Source organism: Sorex fumeus, unplaced genomic scaffold (genome assembly GCF_029834395.1).
Source record: "Sorex fumeus unplaced genomic scaffold, SorFum_2.1 ptg000039l, whole genome shotgun sequence".
Classification (NCBI taxonomy): domain Eukaryota; kingdom Metazoa; phylum Chordata; class Mammalia; order Eulipotyphla; family Soricidae; genus Sorex; species Sorex fumeus.
In genome coordinates this window covers 33,657,750-33,684,391 of record NW_026606096.1, presented here as the reverse complement: position 1 = coordinate 33,684,391, position 26,642 = coordinate 33,657,750, and the positions used below count along the sequence as shown (strand labels likewise).

General features: G+C 42.7%; 1 protein-coding gene across 3 annotated transcripts in view; it reads right to left on the bottom strand.

The window, feature by feature from the left end:
- The window catches only part of OTUD4 (OTU deubiquitinase 4), a 42,525-nt gene extending 16,193 nt beyond the window's left edge, over window positions 1–26,332 (bottom strand). Inside the window, exons 1-11 of one of the 3 annotated variants that reach the window (XM_056118917.1) lie at window positions 26,110–26,332; window positions 20,931–21,014; window positions 19,086–19,136; window positions 12,724–12,770; window positions 12,116–12,188; window positions 10,654–10,735; window positions 7,296–7,425; window positions 2,800–2,857; window positions 2,455–2,572; window positions 2,305–2,369; window positions 24–121 (exon numbers count right to left, since the gene is read on the bottom strand). In XM_056118917.1, coding sequence (XP_055974892.1) covers window positions 24–121; window positions 2,305–2,369; window positions 2,455–2,572; window positions 2,800–2,857; window positions 7,296–7,425; window positions 10,654–10,735; window positions 12,116–12,188; window positions 12,724–12,770; window positions 19,086–19,136; window positions 20,931–21,014; window positions 26,110–26,268 — 965 coding nt within the window. In that variant the 5' untranslated portion in view covers window positions 26,269–26,332. The remainder of the gene's footprint in view (window positions 1–23; window positions 122–2,304; window positions 2,370–2,454; window positions 2,573–2,799; window positions 2,858–7,295; window positions 7,426–10,653; window positions 10,736–12,115; window positions 12,189–12,723; window positions 12,771–19,085; window positions 19,137–20,930; window positions 21,015–26,109) is intronic. The other 2 variants (XM_056118914.1, XM_056118916.1) reach the window with 2 other exon arrangements.
- Window positions 26,333–26,642: the final 310 nt, after the last annotated feature.

Genomic DNA, 26,642 nt, shown 5'->3' with positions numbered 1-26,642 from the left:
GTCTGAAAGAAGACAGTACATACTTCTTTCCAAGGTCTTCAATCAGAACTGGTCCATTCTCAGAATGAGCCCCTTGAAAGTCTGCATTAGGAAATTTCCCATTGTGATCAAACCTAACCTGCTGAACAATTACAGAAAGAGTAATCAGTCACCAACATCCTCTATCATTTTAAACTATTATCTTCTTTGAATTAGAGAAAAAAAATGTATGCATAATGGCAAAAATAACTTTTAGAAAGGTACCTACATGCCTTTTATCTAAAATAATGACTTCTATTTACCACCCTAAAATTATTCAAAATTGGTTTTCAAAAAACTGCAACATGTTGGAACACAGCCGTTACGGTTCTAAGCAAGAGGGGAGCCGAACACGCGGTTTTGCACATACGCTCCAGCATTCCAGACCTGACTTTTTAACCTACAGCGAAATAACCTTGAACAAGTTATTTATCTGATTTTTCACTGTCCAGGGATATGAAAAGGGCTAATGAAAGAACCTGCATCACAGGTCTGATGGAGATGGAATGAGGTATGTATCATAGACCTAAGGGCCACCAACTGGAACATAGCAATATTCTCAAAACAGGAGCAACGATTAAACTGTCCCAGTATTTAAAATGAACAACCTGAACTTCTAGTATCCCTAGAAATAGATCCATCATGTTTTTCCAACATATAACAGGTATCACCCACTCACACACTATGATGGTAGGAGAACCACAGTGGAGGGAGCAGTGACAGACATACTGAAAGATGCCAAGCTTGGATATTTTACAAAACTTGATGCACTTATAAGATTTCCATGATGTAATTAAGCCAATGATAAATCAGTGTTTAAAAAAAAAAGCAGCAGCTGGAATACGCAGCTTGCCTTGCACAAAGCTGACTCCAGCACCACCGAGGGAGTTCCCCAAGCACCTACCAGCAGTAATCCCTGCAACTCAGAGCCAGGAGTAAGCCGTGCACAATGCCAGGTATGGCCCCAAACAAGCTTAACCCAGAAGATGGGAAAGGTTAAGATGCTTGCCTTGATTCTGGCCAGGGATTCAATCCCCAAAACCACATCTGGTTTTCCAGGAGTCACTCCTAAGCACAGAGCTAATGATAATGCCCTGAACACTGCAGGGTATTACCCCAAAACCAAAACAATAAAAAATAAAAGGTTTCTTTCCACAGTCAAATGCTATACTTGCCACTCACTATACCAGTGTCCCAAAGCATGCAAAACTGCTTTAAGCAACCTTTTTGTATTAGCAAATCAAAGTTTTAAATGAAGGTTTTATTACCAATCACGACAGGACTTTGCCTTCCTCTCCAAGAATTTAATGTCATGTCTTGAGGGGGCTGCTCGCCAACCCCCCAACACACACCCCCAGACAAGCCCAGGGGTCACTCCAGGCTCTGTACTCAGGAATTTCTCCTGGCAGTGCTTTGGAGACCAAAATGGAATGCCAGGATCGAACGCAGGTTGGCCTTGTGCAAGGCAAATGCCCTATCCTCTGTACTATCTCTCTGGTTCTTAAAGCTTTTACTGAAGTTAAAATTTTACCTTATGTGCTTGACTACACAATTCACCTTCAGACATTCTGAGTTTCCTAATAGCAGAACAGGGTAGTATGGGCAGAAATAAAATACTCTAGTATCTAATTTATCAACAAATTATCAAAAGCAACAGCAGCCACAGAGGACTGTCCCAACTGAAACTCCCTGGCTCAGATTCGAAGAAACAATCTTGGTTACCAAGGTGGGTGCCCTAGGCCCTGGGCTGACTCTTACTTCCTCCCAAGGTCTCCAAATTACTGCAGTAAAAGCTTTCACAATTCAGATCTTCAATTAGAGCTCATTTAAGACAATGATGTAAAGAAGCACCTAATTAATCACATTCTTATCTCCTTTCTTTGCAAATACCACATTATGAGAACACTACTACATGCTCCAGTCAATGACCTCCCTACATATTTTTCACAAACAATATTATCACAAAGTAAATGAGGTTTACCTTCTAACAGTCAAGAATAAATCATGCCAGTGACGGTCTTTAGTCTGCTACTGTTTTGTGCAGTGTATGTTAGGAAGTATCCCTGGCCACATTTCCCATTATATACAAAAATGACCTGCAGATAATCTACTAAGTGGATATGGTTACATGTACAAACAAGTCAAAACTCTAACTGTGTGTGATATATATAATACAATACATTCTGCAATATCAAATTATCAACATACTCAAATTTTGGTCATTTTCTTCATTTCAATTAGAACAGATTTTAAACATAACTTTCTTCCTCTACACAGATCACTTACTTGGCATTTATCCCCAACTTCATACTGTAAGCCAGCAGCAATGGAATAATCACGCTTTTGTTGGACTGTAAACAATATCGATACGTTAATTTAGTATCAAGCTGACTTAAATTTGCTACAAAGTAAATTTCTAAAAGATTTTGAACTGACCTTGCTTAGACTTCAGCCAAATCTCATATTCCACATTTCTATAAACTGTCGGATTGAGTGACTTAAGAACCTTTCTAGACAATGGCAGGCTAGGAGAGTTCCCATTGTTTTTCAGGTGCTGAACAAAGAGAGCAATCAAATGACTGATTTAAGCAAAGATAAGCTTTTAGAAAATTTGCTTGAGACATAAATGAGAAAAAAGCAAAGCCCTCTAAAATTAAACTGCCAACAATTTGCTAATCTGTCTGCTAATCTGTTAAAAGTGTGTCACAAAAAGAAAGGTAAGACTATAAAATTGTTAAGTTTCCTTATATTCAAGAATCGGATAAAAGCATTTTTAATTACCTGGTCATCTGACAAAGCTTTAATCCCATTCACATCGTTAGCAGTTGTCATTTTATTCCTACAAAAGAAATATAAATGTAAGAACATAAAAATTAGTTTGCATGCAATTAACCCATGTAAAATTATCCTCATGAGTTATACTCTAAAAAGTCATTTCCAATGAGCTCATAAAACTTCTAGTACAAATGCAGATAATATATTCAAATTTATGTATATATGTATGCACGTATGTGTGCATGTGTGCATAAATACACACATACACACATTTCTGGGGGATTGGCCACCCCTCGCTGTGCTTATTAGGCCTTAACCCTAGGCTCTGTGTGCAGGGATGACATTCCTAACGGTGCTCAGGAGGCAACACACAGTGCTGGGGACTGAAACCTGGCTGGCCACATGCAAGGCAAGCACCTCAACTCCTGTACTATCTATCTCTCCGGTTCACATTAATTTTGCGTGTGTGGTTTTTGAGCCACTCTCCCCGAGATGCTTGGAGCACCATGCAGTGCCACAAACAGAATTCCAGCACTCACACGTCCAACACATGCCCTCCAGGCCTTTACACCAACTCCCTCATCTAACACCAAGAATGCTTAAGAGTAATTCTCACTGGCTAATCAAGAGACAGAAGAAAACCATAAAACTGGAGGGTGCAGAATAATAGCACTCAATGTCAGGGACCAGAGTGATATAGTACAGAGGATTAGACTGACTGCCTTGATGACCCAGGTTCGATCCCCAGCACCCCATGTGGTCTCCCAAGTCTGCCAGGAATGATACCTGAATGCAGAACCAGAAGAAAGCTGAGCACTGCCAGGTGGGGACCAAAACCAACCAAAAACAACGACAAAAAATTTCCAACATATAAATGAGGCCCTAGAAGACAAAATATTCCACTACAACAAGATATATAAACTTCTGAAAGCAAACAGACTACATATGTAATTACTTTGTTGAATGTTGAGTGCCATGGGAAGAAAAAAGTAGAAAAAATTATTTTTTAAGAAAGTGGAGAAGGGACTGGAGAAAGATATTACAGTGTGTGAGTGTGTGTGTGTGTGTGTGTGTGTGTGTGTGTGTGTGGTGCATGCTTGCATGCAGAAGACCCAGGTTTGATTCCCAGCATCCCACAGGGTCCCCCAGCATCACCAGGAGTGATTCCAGAGTACAGAGCCAGAAAGAACCCCTGAACTTCACTCGCATGAACCAAAAACAAAAACTAGGAAAAAAGGAAAGCAGATTAAGGATAGGAGTTGCTGAGATGTCATTTTATATAAAGAATTAAAGATTACAAGATAGCAAGCTACAAGGCATTTCAGGCTGATGAGGTATCATTTGCAAAGACCCCCAGGAAGAATGAAAACAGTACAAGGAAGTGAAGAAGGCTACCTGCCCTAGAATTCCTCTTTAATAAATCAACCTCAGTCCTTGAATATTCTTCAATTCTGTACCTTTTAATGTAGAGAATTAAAAAGATTGCAGGGATCCTAAATCTCAACTCTAGTCTTGAAATTTTCAGCATTTAAACATTAACAGTACAAATGAGGAAAAAAACTCAGGCACAAGAGTTTACTGAGACCCTTGGTCTTTCCTCCTTTCCAATAAATTTATTACACTTTATACCAGTAAATGTTATGTAGCATTTCCCCCTAAGGGAAAACCTATCCTAAGTCAAACATAACAAGTACACAGAAATCTGATTATCAACACAAAAGTTCACTTAAAAGACTTCCACATTCCAAGGCTACATACAAAATCAAGTATCCAAAGAAGCTAAGACAGTGAACATTATCGTCCCAGCCTTTCTTTACAAGAACTTAACTTCAGCCTCAGCTTCTAACTCAGACCCAACTGTGGCCAAAACTGTGAGCAGTGACAGGAAGGAAAGGGTACACAGGATGAGACCCCTACAAGAACTGGAGATACTCAAGTTATAATGCACCAAGTTAGTCATTCTTTCTGGTGACTCCTCCCCCTGCACCAAGACACACCTGCATCAGATGGATGCCTGAAAAAAGGTAAAAGCAGTGTCTATGCAAAGTTGGTCAGCTCTAGGATTACATTTACAACAGCAGGTTCAGATTCTGACCTGACTCCTTTCTTTCCAAGAAAGGATGACCAATGAACTTCTCATATACGAAGCAAAGGAGTTATATTTTAAATATTTAGCAAAGAAGGCCTAATTTCACATCTTTGTAGTTCCACATTATCAACCACAAAGAAACATAATCTCATACCAGAGGACTAAAAAGTTTTTCCTTTACTATGAATACAGTTCTTCTGCACAGACTCTCGTGGACAGCAGAGATCGCACAACAGTCTAAATCACATGCTCTGCACTCAGGAAGCCCACGTGTTTCCTGGCACAGCACATCCCCGAGATTTAACAGGACCAACTCATGAGCACTAAACTGGGAGTTTTCCTTGAGCACTGCTGCTGTGGCCCTAAACCAAAACAAAGAGAACCTGATTGTTCATGGCAAAAATATATGCTACCCACAAGCCTCAGGCTGCATTCAGCTGAGAACGCAGCTCCGCAGCAGAATAGGCCCAGATCTGTAAGGCCCCAAATTTCACAATTCCCAGCTGCACCAGAACAACAAATCCTACCCACTGAATTCAAGTCTCACTGAGTAACTCGTTGCAGGAGATGATTTCATAAAAAATCGCGATTAAAATCACATTTGGTAAATTGCAGAAGAAATCAACAAGTGGCATAAATTCTCCTGGACCCTATGCAAGACTGTCATCTGCGGTACCCCAGCGGGTGGGGGGGGGGGGGGGGGAGGGGCCTGAGCCCAGTGCCTGCCCAGAACCCCAGGCAGCCGAAAACCTCCATACTCTACAATCATCACCATGCTTCTGGCCATACACCACTGCTAATCTCTTGAAAAACTCAGGTACACTGGTTTTGTGACTGAAATCTTCAGGCTTTCAGAGTTGGGGATGAGCTACCACCCCCTATCTCCCTGTGTTTCCAAAAGTCCTAGCAGTCACACACGCCCCCAAAGCTGCCATCCAGTTAAAAATTTAACTCCAGTAAAAATTTTGGATACCCTGAAAGACATCTCAGACTACAACACTGATAAACCAGGAAGGGCAAACTAGATTGGATGGGATGTAATGTAGAAGGCAACCAATCTCAATATAAAAGGTAACATATAAACATAAACATGTAAACACAGAAGGCTAAACCTAGGGGCTGGAGCGATAGCACAGCGGGTAAGGCATTTGCCTTGCATGCAGCCAACCGGGCTTGATCCCCAGCATCCCATATGGTCCCCCGAGCAGTGCCAGAGTGATTTCTGAGTGCAGAGTCAGGAGTAACCCATGTGCATCGCTGGGTGTGACCCAAAAAGCAAAAAGCAAAAAAAAAGAAGGCTTAACCTATAAGGACATTTTACTAATCTCTTATACAAGGGCTTAATGACTCCAAGGTGAGATATAACAATTTTCTACTAAAGTTCTTCAAGGAATCATTTTTTGATTATCTTTTACCAAATTATAACAATATAAAATAAATTACTGAAGGCCTGCTATGGAGGCAAGCTTAAGGGGTGTTTGGAAAAATTGGAAATAATGGTGGTGGAAAGCTGCAATGGTGGTGGGACTGGTGTTGGAATATTGAATGTCTGATGACTTAATAAATTTATAAAATCAAAATAAAATGATTTGGGTAGCAAGACGCTGACCTTTTAACCTATTCACTATCCTACAGAAAAAAAAAAAAAAAAAAACTAAGCCATGGAGATTTAAAGCCCTGGAGGTTTGCAGGATGGAGCCCTAAATTCAACCCCAAACCTCTGAGTAACAAATTGGTCCAAAGAGAATTTTTGGTATGGTCCAAACAGAATTTTTTTAATTTGAATAATAAGTTTTAGAGATGCTAAGTTAAAAAGCTGTAGTTATTTATATACTTGTAACCCAAGTTGTAATTTTTATTTAAGAAAAGAGAAGGCACAGTTTAAGAAGGCAATGAAATAAATCTATTTTTTCTTCACTAGGTGTTGTAAACGAATGCCAACTCGCAACTTAAAATTTTTAGATACAACAAAAATCTTTAGAGACAAAAACAAATTATTTCAACATAGAAATAGAAGGCCAAAATGATAGAGCGGGCAGGACATTTGCCTTGTATGCAGCCAACCCAGGTTCAATTCTAGGCATCCCTAAGGTCTCCAGCGAATATAACATCACTGGAAATAAATACTGAGTGCAGACCCAAGAGTTACCTCTGAGCATCACCAGGTGTGGCCCAAAAACAAAAACAAAATCAACATAGAGATAGATCCTCAACAAAAACCTCTCAAAAAAAAAATTCATAACAGAAATTAGGTAAAATTAGTGGCAGGAATAAACTTCTAAGCAGACTCTTAGATATAGATGAGAGAGAGAGAGAGAGAGAATTTTAATAACTCAGTCTGCAACAAAACTCCATTCAGAAACATTTACTGTTCATGGACTAAAAAGGTATTTTAGGACTTAAAAAGTCTTACTTGAAACTGTCATCCTCGGAATCTGATACTTCACTGTTTTCATCAGCTACTTCAGAGGTGTCTAGTCCCATCAAAATTGTACTGACATCAGTTTTAAATACCCTTTCATATAATAATTCATAAAGAAGAGCTGCAAGAGAGTGACACAGCACGTCATTCATTAACTAAGCATTTTTTTCAAATAGGCAAGAACACAAATATGCCATTATCGCCGAAGTTTCTAAAAAGCCCAGACACCTGCAGCATCTGAAGGTCAGTAACACAATTCAATCAGTGAACAAGCAAGAAATATGCAGTTAACCTGAAATCATTTAACAAGATACCATATTATATAGTTCAACGAGTGGGTGGGGCAATTGTTTTGCATGAGGTCTTATCTGGGTTAGATCTCTGACACCACATATGGACCCCCAAGAATGCCAGGAATAATTTAAGTAGAGGCAAGAAAAGGCCCTGAGCACTGGTGGGTGTGTGGCCCAAAAACTTAACAAAAACTGAAAAACTTAAGAAACTTTGTTTTGAAAAACAAAACAAAGGCATCAAAGATAACAAAGCTAAGTCTGTCTTCTGAGTGAAGTCCATTAACAGTGAATTGAGTGAAAAGAAAACTAACTTATGTGACATCCAGTCACATGCTCAACATGACTTGAAAAATATTAAGAAACCTTACTGTTGCTTATTAAAAAGAGGAAAACGTGCCTCTGAGGGACTAAAGAGAAACTATTATAAAAATGTGCCTTGGGGAGGACTATAGGGCTGGAGCGATAGCACAGAGATAAGGCATTTGCCTTGTGCGTGGCAGGCCTGGTCGAGCCAGGTTCGATTCCTCCGGCCCTCTCAGAGAGCCCGGTGAGCTACCAAGAGTATCTCGCCCACACTGCAAAGCCTGGTAAGCTCCTCGTGACGTATTCAATATGCCAAACACAGTAACAACCAAGTCTCACAATGGAGACGTTACTGGGCCCGATGGAGCAAATCAATGAACAACGGAAGGACAGTGCTACAGTGCTACAGAAGATAGGGCAAACAGTCAACCAAGGTTCAATCCCCAACATCCCATATGGTCCCCCCAAGCACCACCAGGAGTAATTTCTGAGCATAGAGCCAGGAGTAACCCCTATGCATCACTGCGTATGATCTAAAAAGCCAAAAAAAAAAAAAAGTGCCCTCGGGGGTGGAGTGACAGTACAACAGGTAGGCACAACTGCCTTGCATGTAGCTGAACTGGGTTCAGCATCCCATATGGCTGAGCCAAGCCAGAAGTGACCCCTGAGCACCACTAGGTGTAGCCCAAAAAGCAAAATAAGAAGTGCTCTCATGAGAGAGTATTGTGGGTAGGGTGCTTGCCTAATACACAGTTTAATCCCTTGGTACCCCATATCCTCCAGGAGTGACCCCTTTGTACAGAGCTAGAACTAAGCCCTGAGCACTGCCGGTGTGACACAAAAACCAAAGAGAGTGAAAAATGCTCTCGGGCCGGAGCAATAGTACAGAGGGTAGGGCGTTTGTCTTGCACACAGTCGAACTGGGTTCGATCCCCGGCATCCCATATAGTCCCCCAAGCACCGCCAGGAGCAATTTCTGAGTGCAGAGTAACCCCTGAGCATCGCTGGGTATGACCCAAAAAACAAACAAACAAAAAAACACACAAAGAAAAAAAATGCTCTCATTTAGACAACATTACATGGAATTTAAGACTCTCACTTGTTTTTCTTCAGTAACTTCCCCCCCCTTGGTTTCTGGTCACAGTAGCAGTGCTCAAAGGCTTCTCCAGGCTCAAGCTCTGGCAATCACTCCTCACAGAGCTCAAGAGCAGGGCTGGTGGGATTAATGCAGTGCCAGGGACCAAAATGAAAGCTTTCACTCAGGTCCTTCGTGCTATCTACCCAGTTCTCAATCATCGTTTATTTGTAACAAGGACAAACAAACCAGTGGTACTCAGGGGCCAAAAGCATGCAATGGGCCACATGGCAATTGGGATTAAACTCAGAAACTCACTGGAGCTCATTCCCTGGCCTCATGTGAAATGCAGTGCACCAAAATCCATTCACAAGGAGTGCCCATGTTCTAAATGAGGCTCAAAACCTATGTCCTCACAGAGGTACTCTTCCACCAATGGTATCAACCAAACACACACAGGCATAATCAAGCCTACAGAAAAGGTGGCCAGGGAGAGTACAGGAGTTGGGACACAAGCTTCACATGCTGCCAAGCTCAGGTTATCCCCAACACCTCCACAGTCCCTCCAAAGTATTGCAGGGCCCCCTTCAGACAGCTCAATAACAGGTCTGAAGGCCCCCAAGCACCACTGGTGTAACCTCGAACTCTCTTATTCAAGCACTGGTCCAGGTACCGAAGAATAACCAAAAGGGGTCCCTAGAGACCGTGAGCACTGTTTGGGAGCCCCCTTTCTATCCCCATACCTCCCACGAAAGTATTGGAAAGGCAGACTACATGAGCCATCCTTCCTACAGATAAAGCATACCGAAGGTTGGAGAATGGGAGGCAGAGACAGCTAGCTAGGCCTTCGTATCTCAAAATAGATACTTTTAAAATGTCATTAAACATCTTTATTGATCACCACTAGCTCAAGAACAGAGGAACAAGCTATCGACCAGCCCAGCACTGCTGCTTTGTCTGAATGATGTGCACTGTGTCAGAACAGATGATAATGGAGACTGAGGTAGAAAGGTGGGAAGCAAACATGAAAGCAGTAACCTGTAGTTTGAAAACACAGGGGTTTTGTCCTACGAGTTATTTCCTGAGATCTGGAGATGTTTCTAATTGTCAGAGAAAGCTACTGACATCTGCTGAGTGCAAGGTGCTACATGACCACAATGCACAGAGCAGAAGCCACAACAAACTACCTGGCCCCAAACATCAAAACAGCCAAAATTAAGAAACCCTGCTCTAGAGCCATAAAACAGAGCACTTCATATGCTATCCTTTACAGTTTTTTCTTTGGGTTTCTGGGCCACACCAGCAGCTCTGCAGTCGGGAATCACGCCTGGTGGGCTCAGGGGACCATATGTAGTGCTGGGTAATGAAGCCAGGTTGACCACAAGCAAGGCAAACTCCCTACTGCTATACCATCACTCCAGCCCTATTATTTATATTTTAAATTAGACACTAATGGTTTTAACATATAAACTGTTAATAAAATTATTGCGGGAAAGAAACTAATAGACACACTTATTTCCCCCACTGAAACAATATTTTTATTACAGTATATTTTGGGAATTTAAGATTCTTACTAATATGATACAGTAGAATGAACAGATTTGCCCTAACTTAACTGCATCAAGACTGCTAAGTTTAGGAAGACAATTTCCTACACAAGTACAAAATTGATACTTACACTGACACATAGCTGAGCTCTCTTTATACTTTATGGGATAGACAATGTCATAATGATTTCCATTTGAAAAACACAGTAATACCTGAAAAACATAATAAAGGGCATCTTCCAGTCCTCATATGACATTAATACAGCAGCTTCTATCACAAACATCGCTAAAATGCATCTAGTAATTTCCACATAGAGAGAGTACACTAAATTTTTTTGTTTATTTCTGTTTGGGGGCCACTCTCCTGGCTCTGTCTTCAGAGAGATTATACCTGGAAGAGCTCAAAGAATCATTAAGTGATACTGGGGACCAAACCCCAGTCAGGCACGTGTAAGGCTGTACTACCATAACTCCGACCAGGAAGAGAACATTTGAAAAAGAAATAAAAGTTCAAATGTTGTGGTACAACCATATGTTAAATCAAGTTCTGGCCCAAGCAATAGTACAGCAGGTAGGGCCTTGCATGTGGCCCACCCAGGTTTGATCTCCTTATCCCATATGGTCCCAAGAACCACCAGGAGTAATCCCTGATATCGCTGGGTGTGATCCAAAAAGTGAAAAAAAAAAAAAAATCTCAATGGCTTGAGAAAAACCCTTAAGGGATGACCAAAAAGCTCAACTTTATGAAAACATTATTTCAATTGAAGAGAACTGCAAGACTTATAAGATGCAGAATCAAAAATAAGTTTTTCTGCTTTATTACAAAGTTCCTAGTCAACTACTAGGCAAAAAAAAAAAAAAAAACGCACACTGATTCTGTTCAGATTGTTATATTCCAAAAATCTGCAGAAAAAAAATCATACAGATCCAAACCCAAGCACCCTGTAACCTCCAAGTCCTTATGAAGGTAGAATTTCAATTTCCTTCCCCCTTGCTACCATTAGCAACACACAAGTCACTTCAATTTGACAGAACACTTTCAAAAAGCTCATTAAAAACAAGTTCTCCCGTAATTAATTAGTTAAGGTTTCTTTTCTTTCTTTCTTTCTTTCTTTCTTTCTTTCTTTCTACCTTTCTAAGATTCAAACAACTTTCAATTTCTGCTTTATGACAAGACAGCATAGAAACACCTTGGCCAAGGTGTGCTAGGCCTTAGATTATCTTTATGATGGAAAATATACAAAGATTACCAACCAAAGTCTGTCTAGATACAACGGCAAAACCTACTTTCACAAGCTATTATTTTATAATTTAACGTTTATATTAACACAAGATAGTTTGCCGAACAGTCTAGTTTACTGAACTTTTCCCCTAGTGAAATCCTTTTTGATAAGATTCAACACTGTACTTCTTGTTTGGAGGAAGGGAACTAAGACAAGGACTTAATGATAACTAGCAACAGAACTTTTTAAAAACCTCATTACCATAGCCTTCAATATTCAAAAGTCACTTAAAAATCATAGCAGTGGTGATCAAGGTGACAATCTGAATGGTTCTTTCACCTCAATCTTTTAGAAACACTGAGATTCTTACCTTATCAGGAAAATTATTTTCAGTTACTTGTGAAGGAGAAACATTTGGTTCCTGATAAATTACAAAATCTTTCCTGAAAACAACATACAGAAATTATTCTCAACGACATATCCATTTCAAGAACTGAGATTTAATCACCCATACATGCAAGTAAGAACCTCAGGTGTGCTAGGCCTTAGGTATAGCAGAAATAAAAACCGAAAGTAGGGTAACTCATTACAGAATCACATAAAAGTATTTTTGTTTGCATAAATGTAACTTATAAGACCTCAAACCAACTGAACTGTTTCAAAGTAATTTACAAAATCATTTCAAAAAGAAAGAAATCACAGGCTCCATTTGGCCAGTTGCGCAGAAAATCTGCCGGCCTGAGAAAGTAGAGAAAGTAGAAAACAATTTTTCTGCAAGGTCGATAACTGGTAAAGCTCATAAGCCTAGAAAACCTGCTCCTTTTCATCCAAAATTAGAACTGCAATTACAAAATATGACATATACAAAATTCAAATACAATTACAATAGAAACTAAACTTTACAAAAAGTTTATTTGATCATCTAACAGTTTTAGTATAAAATTTCATTTTTCTTCATGTATATGATTAGTATTTTACCTGTACATAAGAGAAAGGGCACTTATCTCCACTTGTCCAACCCATTCCTGTAGATTAAAGAGAAAGAGTGTTGGCACAGTGTCTTAATTTCTTCACAACATACTTCCATGTCTTCATACACTGTACCTCATAGGCTAGAAAAGCTCATTAGTACCAATAATTATTAAAACACATAAAACATACTATGATGTGCATTAAATATGCTGTAATAGTGCTGAAACTTCCACCGCTGTGGTTAGACCAGAGGGGTCATCTCCAACCTGAGAGCTGCTCAAGGCAAAGGACTGTGTCACCAGCCTACGGAATAGACAGCAACTCTAGCAAGACCCAGCATCACAACAAAAAGGAGAAGGAAGGAATATGAAATCTGTATTGTAGGTAAACGAATGTGTCACATTTTCCTTAAAAGTATAGGAATTTGGGGTGGGAGAGAGGGTGCAGGGTATTTAAGGCACCTGCCTTGCGAGGAAGTCAACCCCAGTTCAAACCCTGGCACCAATTATGCTCCGTAAGCACTGCCAGGAGCGATCCCTAAGCACAGAGCCGGCACCGAGCACAGCCGGGTGTGGCCAAAAAGCAAAAGCAAAAGAGGGAGGGAAAGAAATCGAGGTAAGGACATTATTGTAGGCACTGTTTGATCTTAAGATAAAAAAGCTTCATTTTTCCTCCAGGCGCTTTTCATTTTAATAGTTCTTAAGTGTTGTTGGCCCCAGTTTAAAATGAGTGCCACAGGTTAAAGAGATTTCTTCAAATAGGCTTCTGCCAACAATGTGGATTCTCATGACACCTATGGGCAGAGAAAATCCTGCTCTGATACCCAGAGTCTACTTAATGACATGTCCTTTGTCCAAAGGGTGTTAACTAGCACTATTTTAGCAATCTGAAAACTGGGCCAAAGAGATAGTAAAGAAGTTAAGCCGCTTCCCAGAATGGCCATGGTCAATCCAGGTTCAATACCTGGCCCCACACATGGTCCCTCCAAGCACTACCAGGAACGACCCCTGAGCAAAGAGCTAGGCGTAGTCCCTGAATACTGCTGGGTATGGCGCAAACAAACCAACAAAAATAAGAGAGATCGCAGGGAACATAGCTGAATGGAAGAGTGCATTCTCTCCATGTATGAGGCCTTGGATTCCATCCCTGGCAACAAAGCAAATTACAGCTTACCTGGATCAACAAAACAAACTCTTAATGTAGCACTTAATAAGCACTAATCTTCAGAATAAATTTAGTTGTAATTTGACCTGGCAAACAATGGTTATAATAAAACCTTGTCTTCTCTAGGGTAGGTTTTTAAATTATTAAAAAAAAATACTGTCCTATTCTTATTTACTCAGCACTTTATACTATTAGATACACTTATAAAAAGTGTTTCTATAAAATCTGGTTTATATCGTAACTACACTGTGTAGGGACTGGAGCGATAGTAGAGCAGATTAGGTATTTGTCATAAACGCAGCTGACCTGGACTCAATCCCCAGCATCCCACAGGGTTCCCTGAGCACTACCAGGAATAATTCCTGAGTGTGGAGCCAGGAGTGAGCCCTGAGCATAACCAGGTGTAACCCCAAAAACCAAAATAAGTAAATAAAATTTAAAATAATAACAATGTTTGTGCGATAGCACAGCGTGTAGGGCGTTCGCCTTACAAGCGGCCAACATGGCCGACCCGAGTTCGATTCCTCCGCCCCTCTCGGAGAGCCCGGCAAGCTACCGAGAGTATTCGATATGCCAGACACAGTAACAACAAAGTCTCCAATGGAGACGTTACTGGGCCCGCTCGAGCAAATCGGCGATCAACGGGAGGGCCTTTACCTTTACCTTTAATAACAATGTTGTGTCAATACATTCTTAAATAGTGTTTCAAAGTAAACTTTCTCAAAACACTATTAACATGAGTAGTCAAGATACAAATTGAGGGACTGGAGCAATAGCACAGCGGGTAGGGCGTTTGCCTTGCACATGGCCGACCCGGGTTCGATCCCCAGGATCCCATATGGTCCCCTGAGCACCACCAGGAGTAATTCCTGAGTGCAGAGCCAGGAGTAACCCCAGTACATCGCTGGGTGTGGCCCAAAAAGAAAAAAAAGTACAAATTTAAACAAAGCATTTGTGAAATATATCACAATGAGTGTAAAAACTTTTTACAATTCATTAAAACGTATTTTAAAAATGGGAAAAACCTTGGAGCAGACATTTCACGAAACACATCTGAATGTCTAATAAGCCCCAAAAAGAGATGCAGAACACTATTAAGTTCTAACAAAAATCATGAGGTACCAATAACAACTAAGAGAGCTACAATTTAATAAGCTAACATTACTGAAAGTTGAGGAAGTAGCGTAATTGGAATTCTTTAATGAGAAAATAAAACTGCAGAGCCACTTAACACTTTGGAAGTTTCTCATCAAGTTAAACAGACAATTACCATATGACCCAGCAATTCCACTCCAGGATTTTCATCCACAAGGAAAACAACAACATGTGGCACAAACTTATAAACAAATGTTCTTCACAGCTTTAAGCAGAACAACCCAAACTGAACCAAATATCCACCAACTGGTACTAACTAGGAAGTAGACAATACATTCACCGATGGATAATTAGTCAGCAATAAAACAGTGCTGATTTATCAGCAACATGGATGGTGTTCCTATCCTGCCAAGTGAATGAAATCAGCAACAAGTCTATGGACACTTCTCATTCCATTTACATGAGTTTACAAAAGGCGAAACTTAGAAAGCAAGGTTCAGGCGGTGGCTGCCCAGAGTAAGGGGATGGGGGAAAGGAATGCGCCACCTTTGGAACCATGGAAAAGTTCTGTCTTCTATTTGTGGTGGTTCTTACTCATCTCCACACCCTTGTCAAATTGCATCCAATTGTGCACTTCAAACGTATTTTCATTTATTTTACCTCAGCAATGATAACAAAAATATTATTTCTGTGCAAGTCTGAGGCAGAAAGAAGGAAGAAAACAATTCAAATGAAAGAAAAAAGTGCTAAAGCCATTTTGAAAATGTTTCACTGGCATTTCAAGTAGAAATAGAACAAGGGCAAGGCACTTTCCTCTCACGTGGCTGGCCCTGTTTGGATCCCTGGCACTGCTTATGGTCGCCCTAGCACCACAGGAGTGATTCCTAAACAAAGAGCCAGGAGTCAGCCTGAGCACCAGGAGATGTGGCCCAAAAATGGATCCAAAAAAAAGACACGTCATAGGCTGGAGAGAGAGCACAGCGGGTAGAGCATTTGCCTTGCATGCAACCAACCCGGGTTCAATTCCCAGCATCCCATATGGTCCCCGAGCAACGCCAGGAGTAACTCCTGAGTGTAGAGCCAGGAGTAACCCCTGTGCATCGCAGAGTGACCCAAAAAGCCAAAAAAAAAAAAAAAGACATGTCCTCTCTAAGAACTGAATGGAGAAACAGGGTTTATGCACCAATTGTATGTTTTTTTATACATCCTTTATATAAAGAAAAATGAACTGCTATATGTTTCTAATGAGAAACAACTGTCAAGAAGCTATTTATAAACATCTGGAGACAATACACACTCAGACTGGGCAGGTAGTCAGGAAAATCTAGCCAGACAGGACCCAAGGAAGATTATCTGTCCCATATGCTCAAAAACACGTCCAATTTCTCTCCATCTCCTGGTGAATCCCAACTTCAACTGGTATCAGTTCAGCATTTTCTTCCCCCTTTTATCATTCTGCCTATCTCATACATCTCAGACCCTCAGAGATCAATAGTCTGAGCAATTACAAAAGACGTTTCAGCCAGTAAAAATAATATTGCAATCCAAAGCTACTTCACTAGTTTTAATTTTAAAAATCAGAAATATAAATTGGCACTCATTTTTCATAAAGGAAATAGTAAAACACACCAGTAATATACAAATATATTCTGGTGTTTTATGTTAAATATAATGCAACACAGACGTAAGTCATCCAATATGATCTAGGCATCCCATATTGAAAACTTGAAATTACAAAGGCAACATACAATCATTACCATCTTCAAAGAGGTTTAGAAAATTGGAAATTACAAAATATACGATCGCTTTCACTTTCAAAGAGATTTATAAACTAAGAGAAAAATGTGAACTTCAGGAAAATAAATTTTTAAAAAGCATAGTATTTGGCATAGAATCTGAGCATAATTCTATTACCATCAATCAAATAAAAATGCAATCCACAGTACATTTAGAGAAAAGGCTTTCAGTGGGTATTTGCATCCAAGTTGAAGTCATATTATACTTACCTCCTTTTATACTTAATATGGCATGTAAAATTTTCCATGTATTACTGGGTTTTTCTTTTTTAACCACTGCAACATATGTTTCTACCTTGTTTTATCCCCCACCTAATCATTTTTCCACAATATTCTAATCCATGCAAATAACAAAAACACCACCACTGACTATATAAAATACAGTTCGCTAAAGTTCTCTCAGGATCTGATCCCAGCCTGCTCTGCTCTGCTCTTATTTCCCACCTTCCGGAACTAGCCCTCATGGCATCCCTTTAAAACCTAACCCCAAAACCACGAGACGCACCAGTGTTTATGCAAAGTTCTTTATCCTATATTAGAGATAGCAGTGAACCCAGTCCTTGCATTTCATCACCTCTCCATAACTCACTGTAACATACAAAGACATCCTAACTGCAGGTTCCTAACCACAAAACAGACAGGGAACAACTCCAAACCGCAAAGGTCACAATGGTAAAGTAATGCAAAATCTCACCAGGCTTTTACTGAGTGAAGTCGCTTGCCCAGATAAACCAAACAGTAATAATGAGCTACATAACCTCTCAGATGAGGAATTTAGAATGGAGCTGTTAAGGATGTATCAGGACACACTGCCAATAAAAGAGGGTCTGGGAGCAGAAATGAGGAAAATACAAGCAGAAATGGAAGATCTGAAAAACCTTCTAGGTGAAATGAAGAACTCACTGGAAGGCCTCAGCAGCAGAGTAACAACTGCTGAGGACAGAATCAGTGAGCTCCAACATATATTGCAAAGAATCTTCAGACAACAGAAGATGGAAAAGAGCCTCAAAATAAACCAACAGATATCAAGAGAAGATCAGGAAGAAGCCAAGAGGAATAATACAAAAATCACTGGAGTCCAGAGAGCCATCACTGCTGAGACGTTCCCAGGGCTGAAGAGCGTACACAACCAGACTGAGAAGGCTCAAAGGGTCCGGCTGAAATAAATCCAAGACCCATCCTAATCAGAATGACAAAAACCATAGAGATAAAATACTGAAAGCAGCAAGATCATAGAAGGAAACTGCTTATAAAGAAGCATCCTTAAGATTTACAGCAGACTGATCTGATGAAAGTCACCAGGCCAGAAGACAGCGGAGGGATACAGTGAAAAACCTCATGAAATGAATGCCTCACCAAGAATACTTTTACCCAGTTAGTCATACTTGAAGGAACGATACACAGCTCCACCTTCTTTCTACTTTCATCCTTCCAATCTCCACACTCCACAAAAACTGAGCTGCTGTCTGAAAGTGCTTTGTGTGTTACAAATTCCTACCTGGAATGCCTTCACCCAGAAAGGTCTTATTCAAGTTTCTTCAGACTTCAAAGATCAACTCACTCATTGCAACAAATCTTGTGAGTACCTTTAGCATATTCATACTCCTTTTGGCACGTCCACTTTATTACTTATTATAGCTACTCCAGCAAAACACCTAAAACTCAGCACCCTAATCTCAGTTCCCTCTGCAGCCCTAGGGTCGCCTGGCAATTTCAGTCCAAAGTATTCAAAAGTGTTTTGGGAACCAAATGGAAATACCTCTGATCCAACACCCAGTTCCTATGTGGCAACAGACCAATGTTAATCTTATTTACTTTGTTAATGTCATTACTAACATTACAGGTAGTATTCCTAGTGACATTTTAGAATCTACTGGATTTTTACAAGGGGACATTGTTCTTGGCAAAAGAAGGTTGATTTTAACTTCAATTCAACTATGTGTGGCTACTGGGATTGGTGCGGAAGTGTTTCCTTTTCTTTCTCTGAAGTTTCTTCCTCTTCGTAATGTGATCACAGGAACAGAATCTCCTCAGCAGAGTGAGTCTTCACCCTTGCTTAAAGTCCCACATAAAAACCAACAAGCATCCTAGAATGGGATTTCAGGTCTTTAATGCGACTCCCATAAGCAATTATGACTAAGATACACTCTGCTCCAACTGTCATCCAATTAAATACCTCATATAACATGCTTCTACAAAATGGTGATAAGGTGCCAGGGTATATTCATTGTAACCTCTCAACATATACTATAATTTGGAATGTATTACTTGATGTATTCTATACATACTATACAAGAAATAGATTATACATACCTGTGGATTTTCCAAACGTTTTAAATAATCTTCAAATGGCCCCTCTATAAACTGGAGGAAAGGGAGAAAAAGAAAGTTTGTAAAGAATTCCAAGTCTCTTCACTATACTGCATTTCACCTAAGAATTGTAGCCACTCCATAATCATCACACCATTTTGTTATTCAATAATATAAGCACTTTTTTTAAGTTTCACTGGTGCGCAACAGAGTACTGGCATTGAGGTGCTTGCCTTTTGGCAAACAGCAGTTCATAAGGTCCCCCAAGCACCAATGGGTGTGGAACAAAACCATCTGTTTTGTTATTGTTGGAGAGTTGAACTAGTACTTCCTGTGTGCCAGGGATGTGCTCTTCCACTCAACTGCTGTATCACTGCCCCTACAGAACCATTTAAGTTAGAAGAGACATAAGCAGCATTCTGTTATAAGCCTGCAACCGATCTCAGATTATCTTTCTAATCAGGAGGCACAAAGTACAGGCTGTGACTAAACAAGGCCCCTAACAGCCCTTTCAATGATGGCCAAGAGAAACTGGTAGAAGATACTTGTAATAAGGATAATGAAATTTTCCCCCTTGAACTTTCAGCCTGTGATTATAGCCTGAAAGATTATAAAAGCTAAAAAATGTAAAACATTCAAAACAGTGCCTGGAACACAGTTTAACTAGCACCTAATGGTAGCACTTTTCATTACTGTCAGTACAATTTTATGGTCCAAGGTCAATATGACCGATTCACCTGTAAGTTTTTAAATACTTAAAAGAGCATTCCCTTACCCACATTTACTCTACACATTTAAATTTTCTGGGTGTTGTTTTGGGGCCACACCCAGTGACACTCAGGACTTATTTCTGGTTCTTACACTCAGGAATAGACGCCTGGCAGGCTCAGGGGACCATATGGGATGCCAGGGATCGAACCCAGGTCAATCACATGCAAGGCAAACACCTACCTGCTATACTATCTCTCGAGCCCTAATTTCCTCTTATCTAGTCTCTACATTATCAGCTACTTCTGGAGGAAAAGATTTCAAATTTTCTGATTAAGCAAATATATTCCTTTCTGGAATATATTAATCTGTATTAATAGATAGCAATCAGAAAACTGTGGCCAGTAGCAAGAGTTTACTTGGATGCATGAACACCAACTCAAAAATACATGTAAGCTAAGAACTCTTTCTCTTTTAAGTCTTAACTGAAACTGAGTTATTTGCAAAGTGTCAATATTGCTTCTTCACCAGTCAACAGTGGGAAAAAAAAATGGAAAGTTGTTAGATGACTTAATTTTAGGTCATAAAACCAGTACTGGTAAAGCTTAAAAGGCTTTCTTTCCATATAAAATAAAAAAATTGGTCACTGTAGCATCTTATTTCAGAGCTTATTACTCTTCACTACTGCAGTTAAGTAGTTACATACCAGTCTATTCACTATTAAGCACTATTACATAATTACAGTGCCAATACATGACTCGTGATGAACTCTGCCCATCAAAAATCAATAAATAACTTGATAAAAATAAAGGTTCAATAATTAGCCAAGCTCGGCATTAGTTTTATACTCCCAAGTCTGAAATTTTTTAAATGCATAGGCAGTAAACTAGTAAACTGTAATAAGCACAACACCCAACTCCCTGACCACCAGGTCAAAGTTCACTCTTCGTATGCAGGAAACCTGTCCAAGTCACTCTTCCAACCTCCACAAATGTCAAGCTTGCCTGAAGCTATTTTATAAGGTTTTTGCTTTCGTTGTCTGAATGAAGATCCAGACTATGCCATTTCCACTAGACAGCTTCTGAGGGGTGGAAGGAAAGGGTAGTAAGACATCTTGCTATGTTTGAAATTACAAATTACCGCTTCAAACATCTCTCGGTTCTCTCGAAGATAGTGAATACAGGCCATTCTGACTTCAACATGGCGAGACTGAGAATGCAACACCTGAAAAAGAAAAAGCAACACTCAGCAACACTCAAACATTCTGTTAAGTGGAACGCTATCACCACCTAGTGCCTTTCCTCATGGCACAAAACGAACCGCAAACCAAGAGATCAGCTTTCCTCCATTTCCCTTTGTATAATCTGCAGTTTTCATTTATTCCCGTGACATATACAAACACTAACTTCCTTAGGCCAGATGTCATTCTTATAGTTTATTCGCATTTCTCCTTTCGCCACTGAAATCACAAATTTTAGGAAATCTTTGCAAATGTAGGACACTTTCCCCACTAGGTAGCTCTCTGCCATTAACTGGTCTTCACAAATCCAGGTTAACAGAATCTGCTTCCCTTAGCACCACCCTATGCTGTTGGAAAAGAGGATCAACTTCAACAGAAATCCTGAGATTTTATGCCCTAAGAAAAAATCAGTTCTTTTCTAACATTCTGCTCACACTCTCTGTAGAAATTTAAGTCAAACACAGTTTTAGAAAACTAAAGGCACTCATTCTGAAATCCTTAGCTATGAAGTCTACAAATTTTGAAAGTATTCAAGTGGGCATCAGACGATGCAGAAAACACCACTGTGTAGTTATCCCAAAGGACGTGGAACTTGTCCCAAATCTTAAAGCACCCCCTGATAAAGTCTTACAACAAAGAATGAGCATATTCTCTAGCCTCACAGCCTATATGTTGTATCATAGTCTATGTTTAACGCATGTTATACACTACGTCGATAAAAAGGCAGTCTGCTGGCTTTTTGTCAAATTCTGAGCTTTAAGTGGGGGTAGGGGGAGGCTTATTATCAAACGCTCCTTGACTTGCCACTAATGCTTTAAGCCAGATTAAGAAAAGCAAGGGGCCAGAGCATAGTACAACGGTACACCGCTTATTTTGCACGCGGTGGACCTGGGTTCAATTCCCAACATCCCATATGGTCCCACAAACCCATCAAGAATGAGTCCTGTGTACAGAAGCAAGAGTAATCCCTGAGCAACGCCAGGTGTGCCCCCAGCCACAAATAAAGAGAGGGACCCAAGTTATTGTCTATCACTAGGTGTCCCAAGGAATGTGCTCCTGGCATTCAAAGGTCAGGAGATGAGGAGGATCAGGACTGCGGCATTCTAAGTAGCCACATTTCAAATTACTACCGAGGCCTCCTAGAAGTTATGATACTGTTTTGCTTGTCTTACACACAGCCGACCCCAGCTGGATCCCCAGCTCCACATATGGTCCCCTGAGCAGCACCAGGAGGGATCCCTGAGCACAGTCAGGAGTAAGCCCTGAACACCACTGGGTGTGACCCCAAAACCAAAAAAAAAAACCCATACATATATATATTTATATTAAAATGCAACTCTAAGAATTCCATTCCTGAGAAAACAAAAATCGTAAAAAGTTCTCTTACAAGAGAAGAAAGTATGATTTTGTGAAGACCGCTTTGCAGTGTCTCCCAATCAAATCATTACATGAGACATCTTAACTACTATTCTGTGCTAGTTATGCTCAAACTCTTTAAGAAAAAAATGCAATTCCAGTTGAGCAATTCACTTCTACATACAGAGCGGAGAACTCAGGAATAAACAGGCTCTAGCTGCCTATTTTACAGGTCTCTGTGGTAATAAACAAGGCTCAACTGCATCCCCAGAACCAGAAGGACAACTGTACAAAAAGCAATTATGTCCCATTTACACTGAAGGCACAGTAGCTGAGCGCAGCAGCAATTTTCAGTAAACTCAACTGGTCTTTAGCTTAATTCAAAGTACCTTCATTGCCGTCCCAGGACACTATTAAATAGCATCCTTCTATATGCCAAGGCCTCAGCCTTAAAATGTTTACATAAAAAATAAGCACTTAATTTTTTTGCCAATTAAGTAACATTCAGTCCCACTTCCATCAAAGGAGCTATAGACACTATCATGAGTAGTAGTAGTAGGCCCAAGTAGTACTAGCTCCAATGAACCAGTGTTATCTGATAGGGCTTTCCTGCCATTAGCAAAGTGAAGCTAGTCTTGGAGCCATTTACCTAACAACAGGTGGCAGAGGTGGGCACAGCTTATTTTCCATCAAAAACAGGACAGACATCACTCACTTGTTGGTGTGTGTGTTTTTTGGGGGGGAGGGAGGGGCGTATTCTCCTGTAACAGATTTTCTACAAGACAAATCTGAAGCTATTACTCAGAAGCAAAACTTTCAGCTAATCAGCTAATTCTCCAAAATCTTAGGTACTGGTGCATTACAACCCCAAGTACCCTAAGAGAAGCATGGCTGAAGGACTTTTTAAAAAATACTTCATTGTGCAAGCTCCAGGAAACTCAGGAATTCAAGTAACTTGCAAATTACTGTATCCTTGAAAATAAGCTAGAAATAGGCTTTCTAATCTTTCATGGGACAAGACAGTGCTAAATACTGGGAAAAGCTCTGACGCCCTGCTCCAGAAGTCCTCTGAGAAAGCCCTATTTTTAGCTCCACTGTGGAGCTCATTCAGGTCAAGCCTCCGACAGGCCCAAGTCCAGTGTGAGATCGGAAAGGCCTATCTAAATCAGGTAATCTGGAAGGAAAGGCTACTCTTGTCCAACTGCACCCTTCAACCCTCCGAGACCGACACAACAGTGGCCTGACAGCGCTTCCCTGCAGGGAGCTCCAGAGCAGTGCATGATGTGGTCCCCGGACGAAAACTGGCACCTCAATACTTCTTCCCAACTCCTTGGAAATAACACTGCAGAAATGACTGGGGTGGAGGAGGGCCTTTGTACACATTTTCAAAGGGCATCCTCAGGTTGCTGTTCTCCAACCTCTAGTGGCCTGCTCTACCGGAGAGCCAGGCTTCCCATGCAAATTCCGGACGTTTAGTCTTAAACATGGAGCATCCTGAACGTCAGTGTACTAAGTTCAGAGCATGGGCCGTGCTCTTGTTTTGCATGCAGATCAGGGTTTGATCTCTGGCACCGCGAGGTCCCCAGAAAAGCGCTGTTGGAAGGAAAGGGAGCGGAGAGCCAGGAGTATCTCAAAGTACCACAGGGTGTGGCCAGAAGATAACCCGCCCCCCCCCCCAAAAAAGGTCACATAATCACACAAATGGAAATACCCTCCGGTGTGAACTGCAACCCCATGACGAGGAACAACAACAAAAAAACCTTATGCTCTCTGATACTCATGAGCTGTCAGTGAGACAAGCTCTGAACTCCTACTTGAAAGATACAGCACTGGAATGGAGGCCTTTGCAAAACCAAGTAGGCCAATACTCACACTGAAATTTTCTGCTTGATTGTAAGGTAGGACATGGGCACTCCAAGTATACAGCATACTTTCCTGTTTTTATTACTCCGTTCTACCTCCCCTTCCTTAGCAAACTCCTGCTAGAGCTAACAGGATGGATAAATGTGAGCAGAAGGCATGTCCACCTTTTCCCTGGACATCTGCTGAGGCCTAGGAGTCCGGGAAGGGCAAGAAAGCTGGACAGAGAGAGAGAGAGGGGCAGAAAATTCACAACCGTCCAACTACTAGAGGTAAAGACCCGCGGTCCCTCAGCGACACTGGAACGTTCTAAGCGGAGAACGAGAGAGCTGGCCCAACTGAAAAACAGGCAGACCTAGGCTTCCAAGGCTTCAAGAAGAATCTCTGAAGGATGCCAGCAACGCAGCAATTTTTTTTTCTCACCAGCAAATCCATTTCTTGCATTAACCAAAAGGGGAGGAGAAAAAAAAAAGAGAGAGAGAGAGAGAGAGAGAAATAAAGTGTTCCGTTACAGAGCTGACTGGCCTCTGAAAATAAGTGGCTGGCCCGAAGCTAAACTCAAGAAATTAAGAAGGAGCAGCGGGTCTCCGAGAGGCTCAGTACAGTATTTACTTGCCAATAGGAATTCTGAAAGCTATTTAGCATTTCTAAAAGATAACAAAAAAAAAAAAAGATCCAAACCCCGCACCCGGGTGGGGGAGCAGACTGCAGGCCCCTGCCTGGAAAGCCCCAAATCCTAGGAGAGTAACGTGAAACTTGCACCCCGCGAGGTCTGCAACTCGGTGCTCACTACAGGATGGGCCTGGGGATAACTGCACACCTAGGGGCTTATGTAACCGGGATCAACCCGAACCAGCACCGGCTTCCCGGGAAACGGGGGGGCTGCAGGGGTGACTTGGGGGGTTGGGGGGGAGGGTGACTTGGGGGGAGTCGGAAGGTGACTTGGAGGAGCTGGAGGGTGACTTGGGGGGGGGAGGCGAGGGGGTGGGGTCTGGAGCGGGGAAGAGACCCCGCGGGTCGGTGGGGCGTGGAAGGCACTTGCTCCGCCGGCGGCCCCGGTTCGATCCCTACCCCCGACGCCGCCAGGGCCGGGGCCAGGCGTGCTCCCGGGAGCACCGCGCCCGGAGTCAGCCCTGCGCACCCACCCCCCACGCCCCTCCCCCACCCGGCCCGAAAAGTTCAAGCTGGCCCCATTACACGTCGGAAAGTTGGGCGAGGAAGGGCGACTCCTCGGCGGCGGCGGCGGCGGCAGCGGCGGCGGCCTCGCTCGTCGCAGCTCCCACACGGACTTCTTTTTTTTTTTTAAATTTTTCTTTTCCCCCTGACGCTATTTTTAGCCTCCGAGCCTGGAACCGACTCCCCGACCGTTCTTTGCAAACATTCGACGTGTTCCACCCGGCGCCGCGTCTCGGCGAGACCCTCGTGGGGCCCCCCCCGCCCCAACACCTTCCCAGTCTGGGTTTTCTGGGGTTGTTTTTATTTTTATGTGGGGGAGGGGGCTGGATGTTTTTGATAATCATTATTATTAAAAAAAATTTCAAAAAAAAAAGCCTTCTCCCCGCCCCCGAGAGAGAGAGAGACGGGAGTTGGCGGGCGGGCGGGCGGAGAAGGTGAATGCGGAACCGGATGGCGACGAGAATCGCCCGGGCCGCCCGCACCCGGCACCTCCCCCCTCTCGCCGCCTCCCCGGTTCCGGTTCGGGCCGGCCGGGTCGGTTTCGCTTTCCAGCTCCCCCCCGCCCCCAACCCCCCCCCACCCCCACCCCGACGCCCCGGGCCGCGCGTCCCGGGCCGGCGTGACAATGGGCCGCCGTGGTGACGCCGCCCGCCCGCCCGCCGCCCGCGTCCCCGCGCTCCCTTTTACCTGCTCGGCCACGGCCCGGAACAGGCACGAGCCGTCCTTGGCCACCAGCTTCCGATACAAGCCCAGTTTCCGCAGATAGGCGTCCATGGGCGTCGCGTCCTCGCGGGGCCCCGCGCCGCCGGGCTCCCCGCCGTCGGGGACGCCGACGGCCGCCTCCATGTTGGCCGGCGCGACGCTGCAGGCGCGGCGCGGCGCGGGCTCAGCCCCACATGGCCGCGCGGGCCGGGCGAGCCGGGCGGGCCGCGCCGCCTAGTGCATGGCCCGGCGCGCGCCGCCGCCGCCGCCGCCAACGGGGAGCCTCGCTCTCCCCCCGCCCCGCGCCCCCGACGCCTCCGCTCGCGGCCCTCGGGGAGCTCGCCCCCACCCCCCGCCCGCCCCCGCGACTCGGACCCCCGTCCCGGGCGGGCGAACGCCACACACGCACACGCACGCACACACACACACACGAGAGGCCCCCGGCGCGCGCGCGCGCGCACACGCGGGCGGGCGGACGGGCGGGCGAGGGAGCGAGCGAGCGCGAGCGCGGGGCCGCC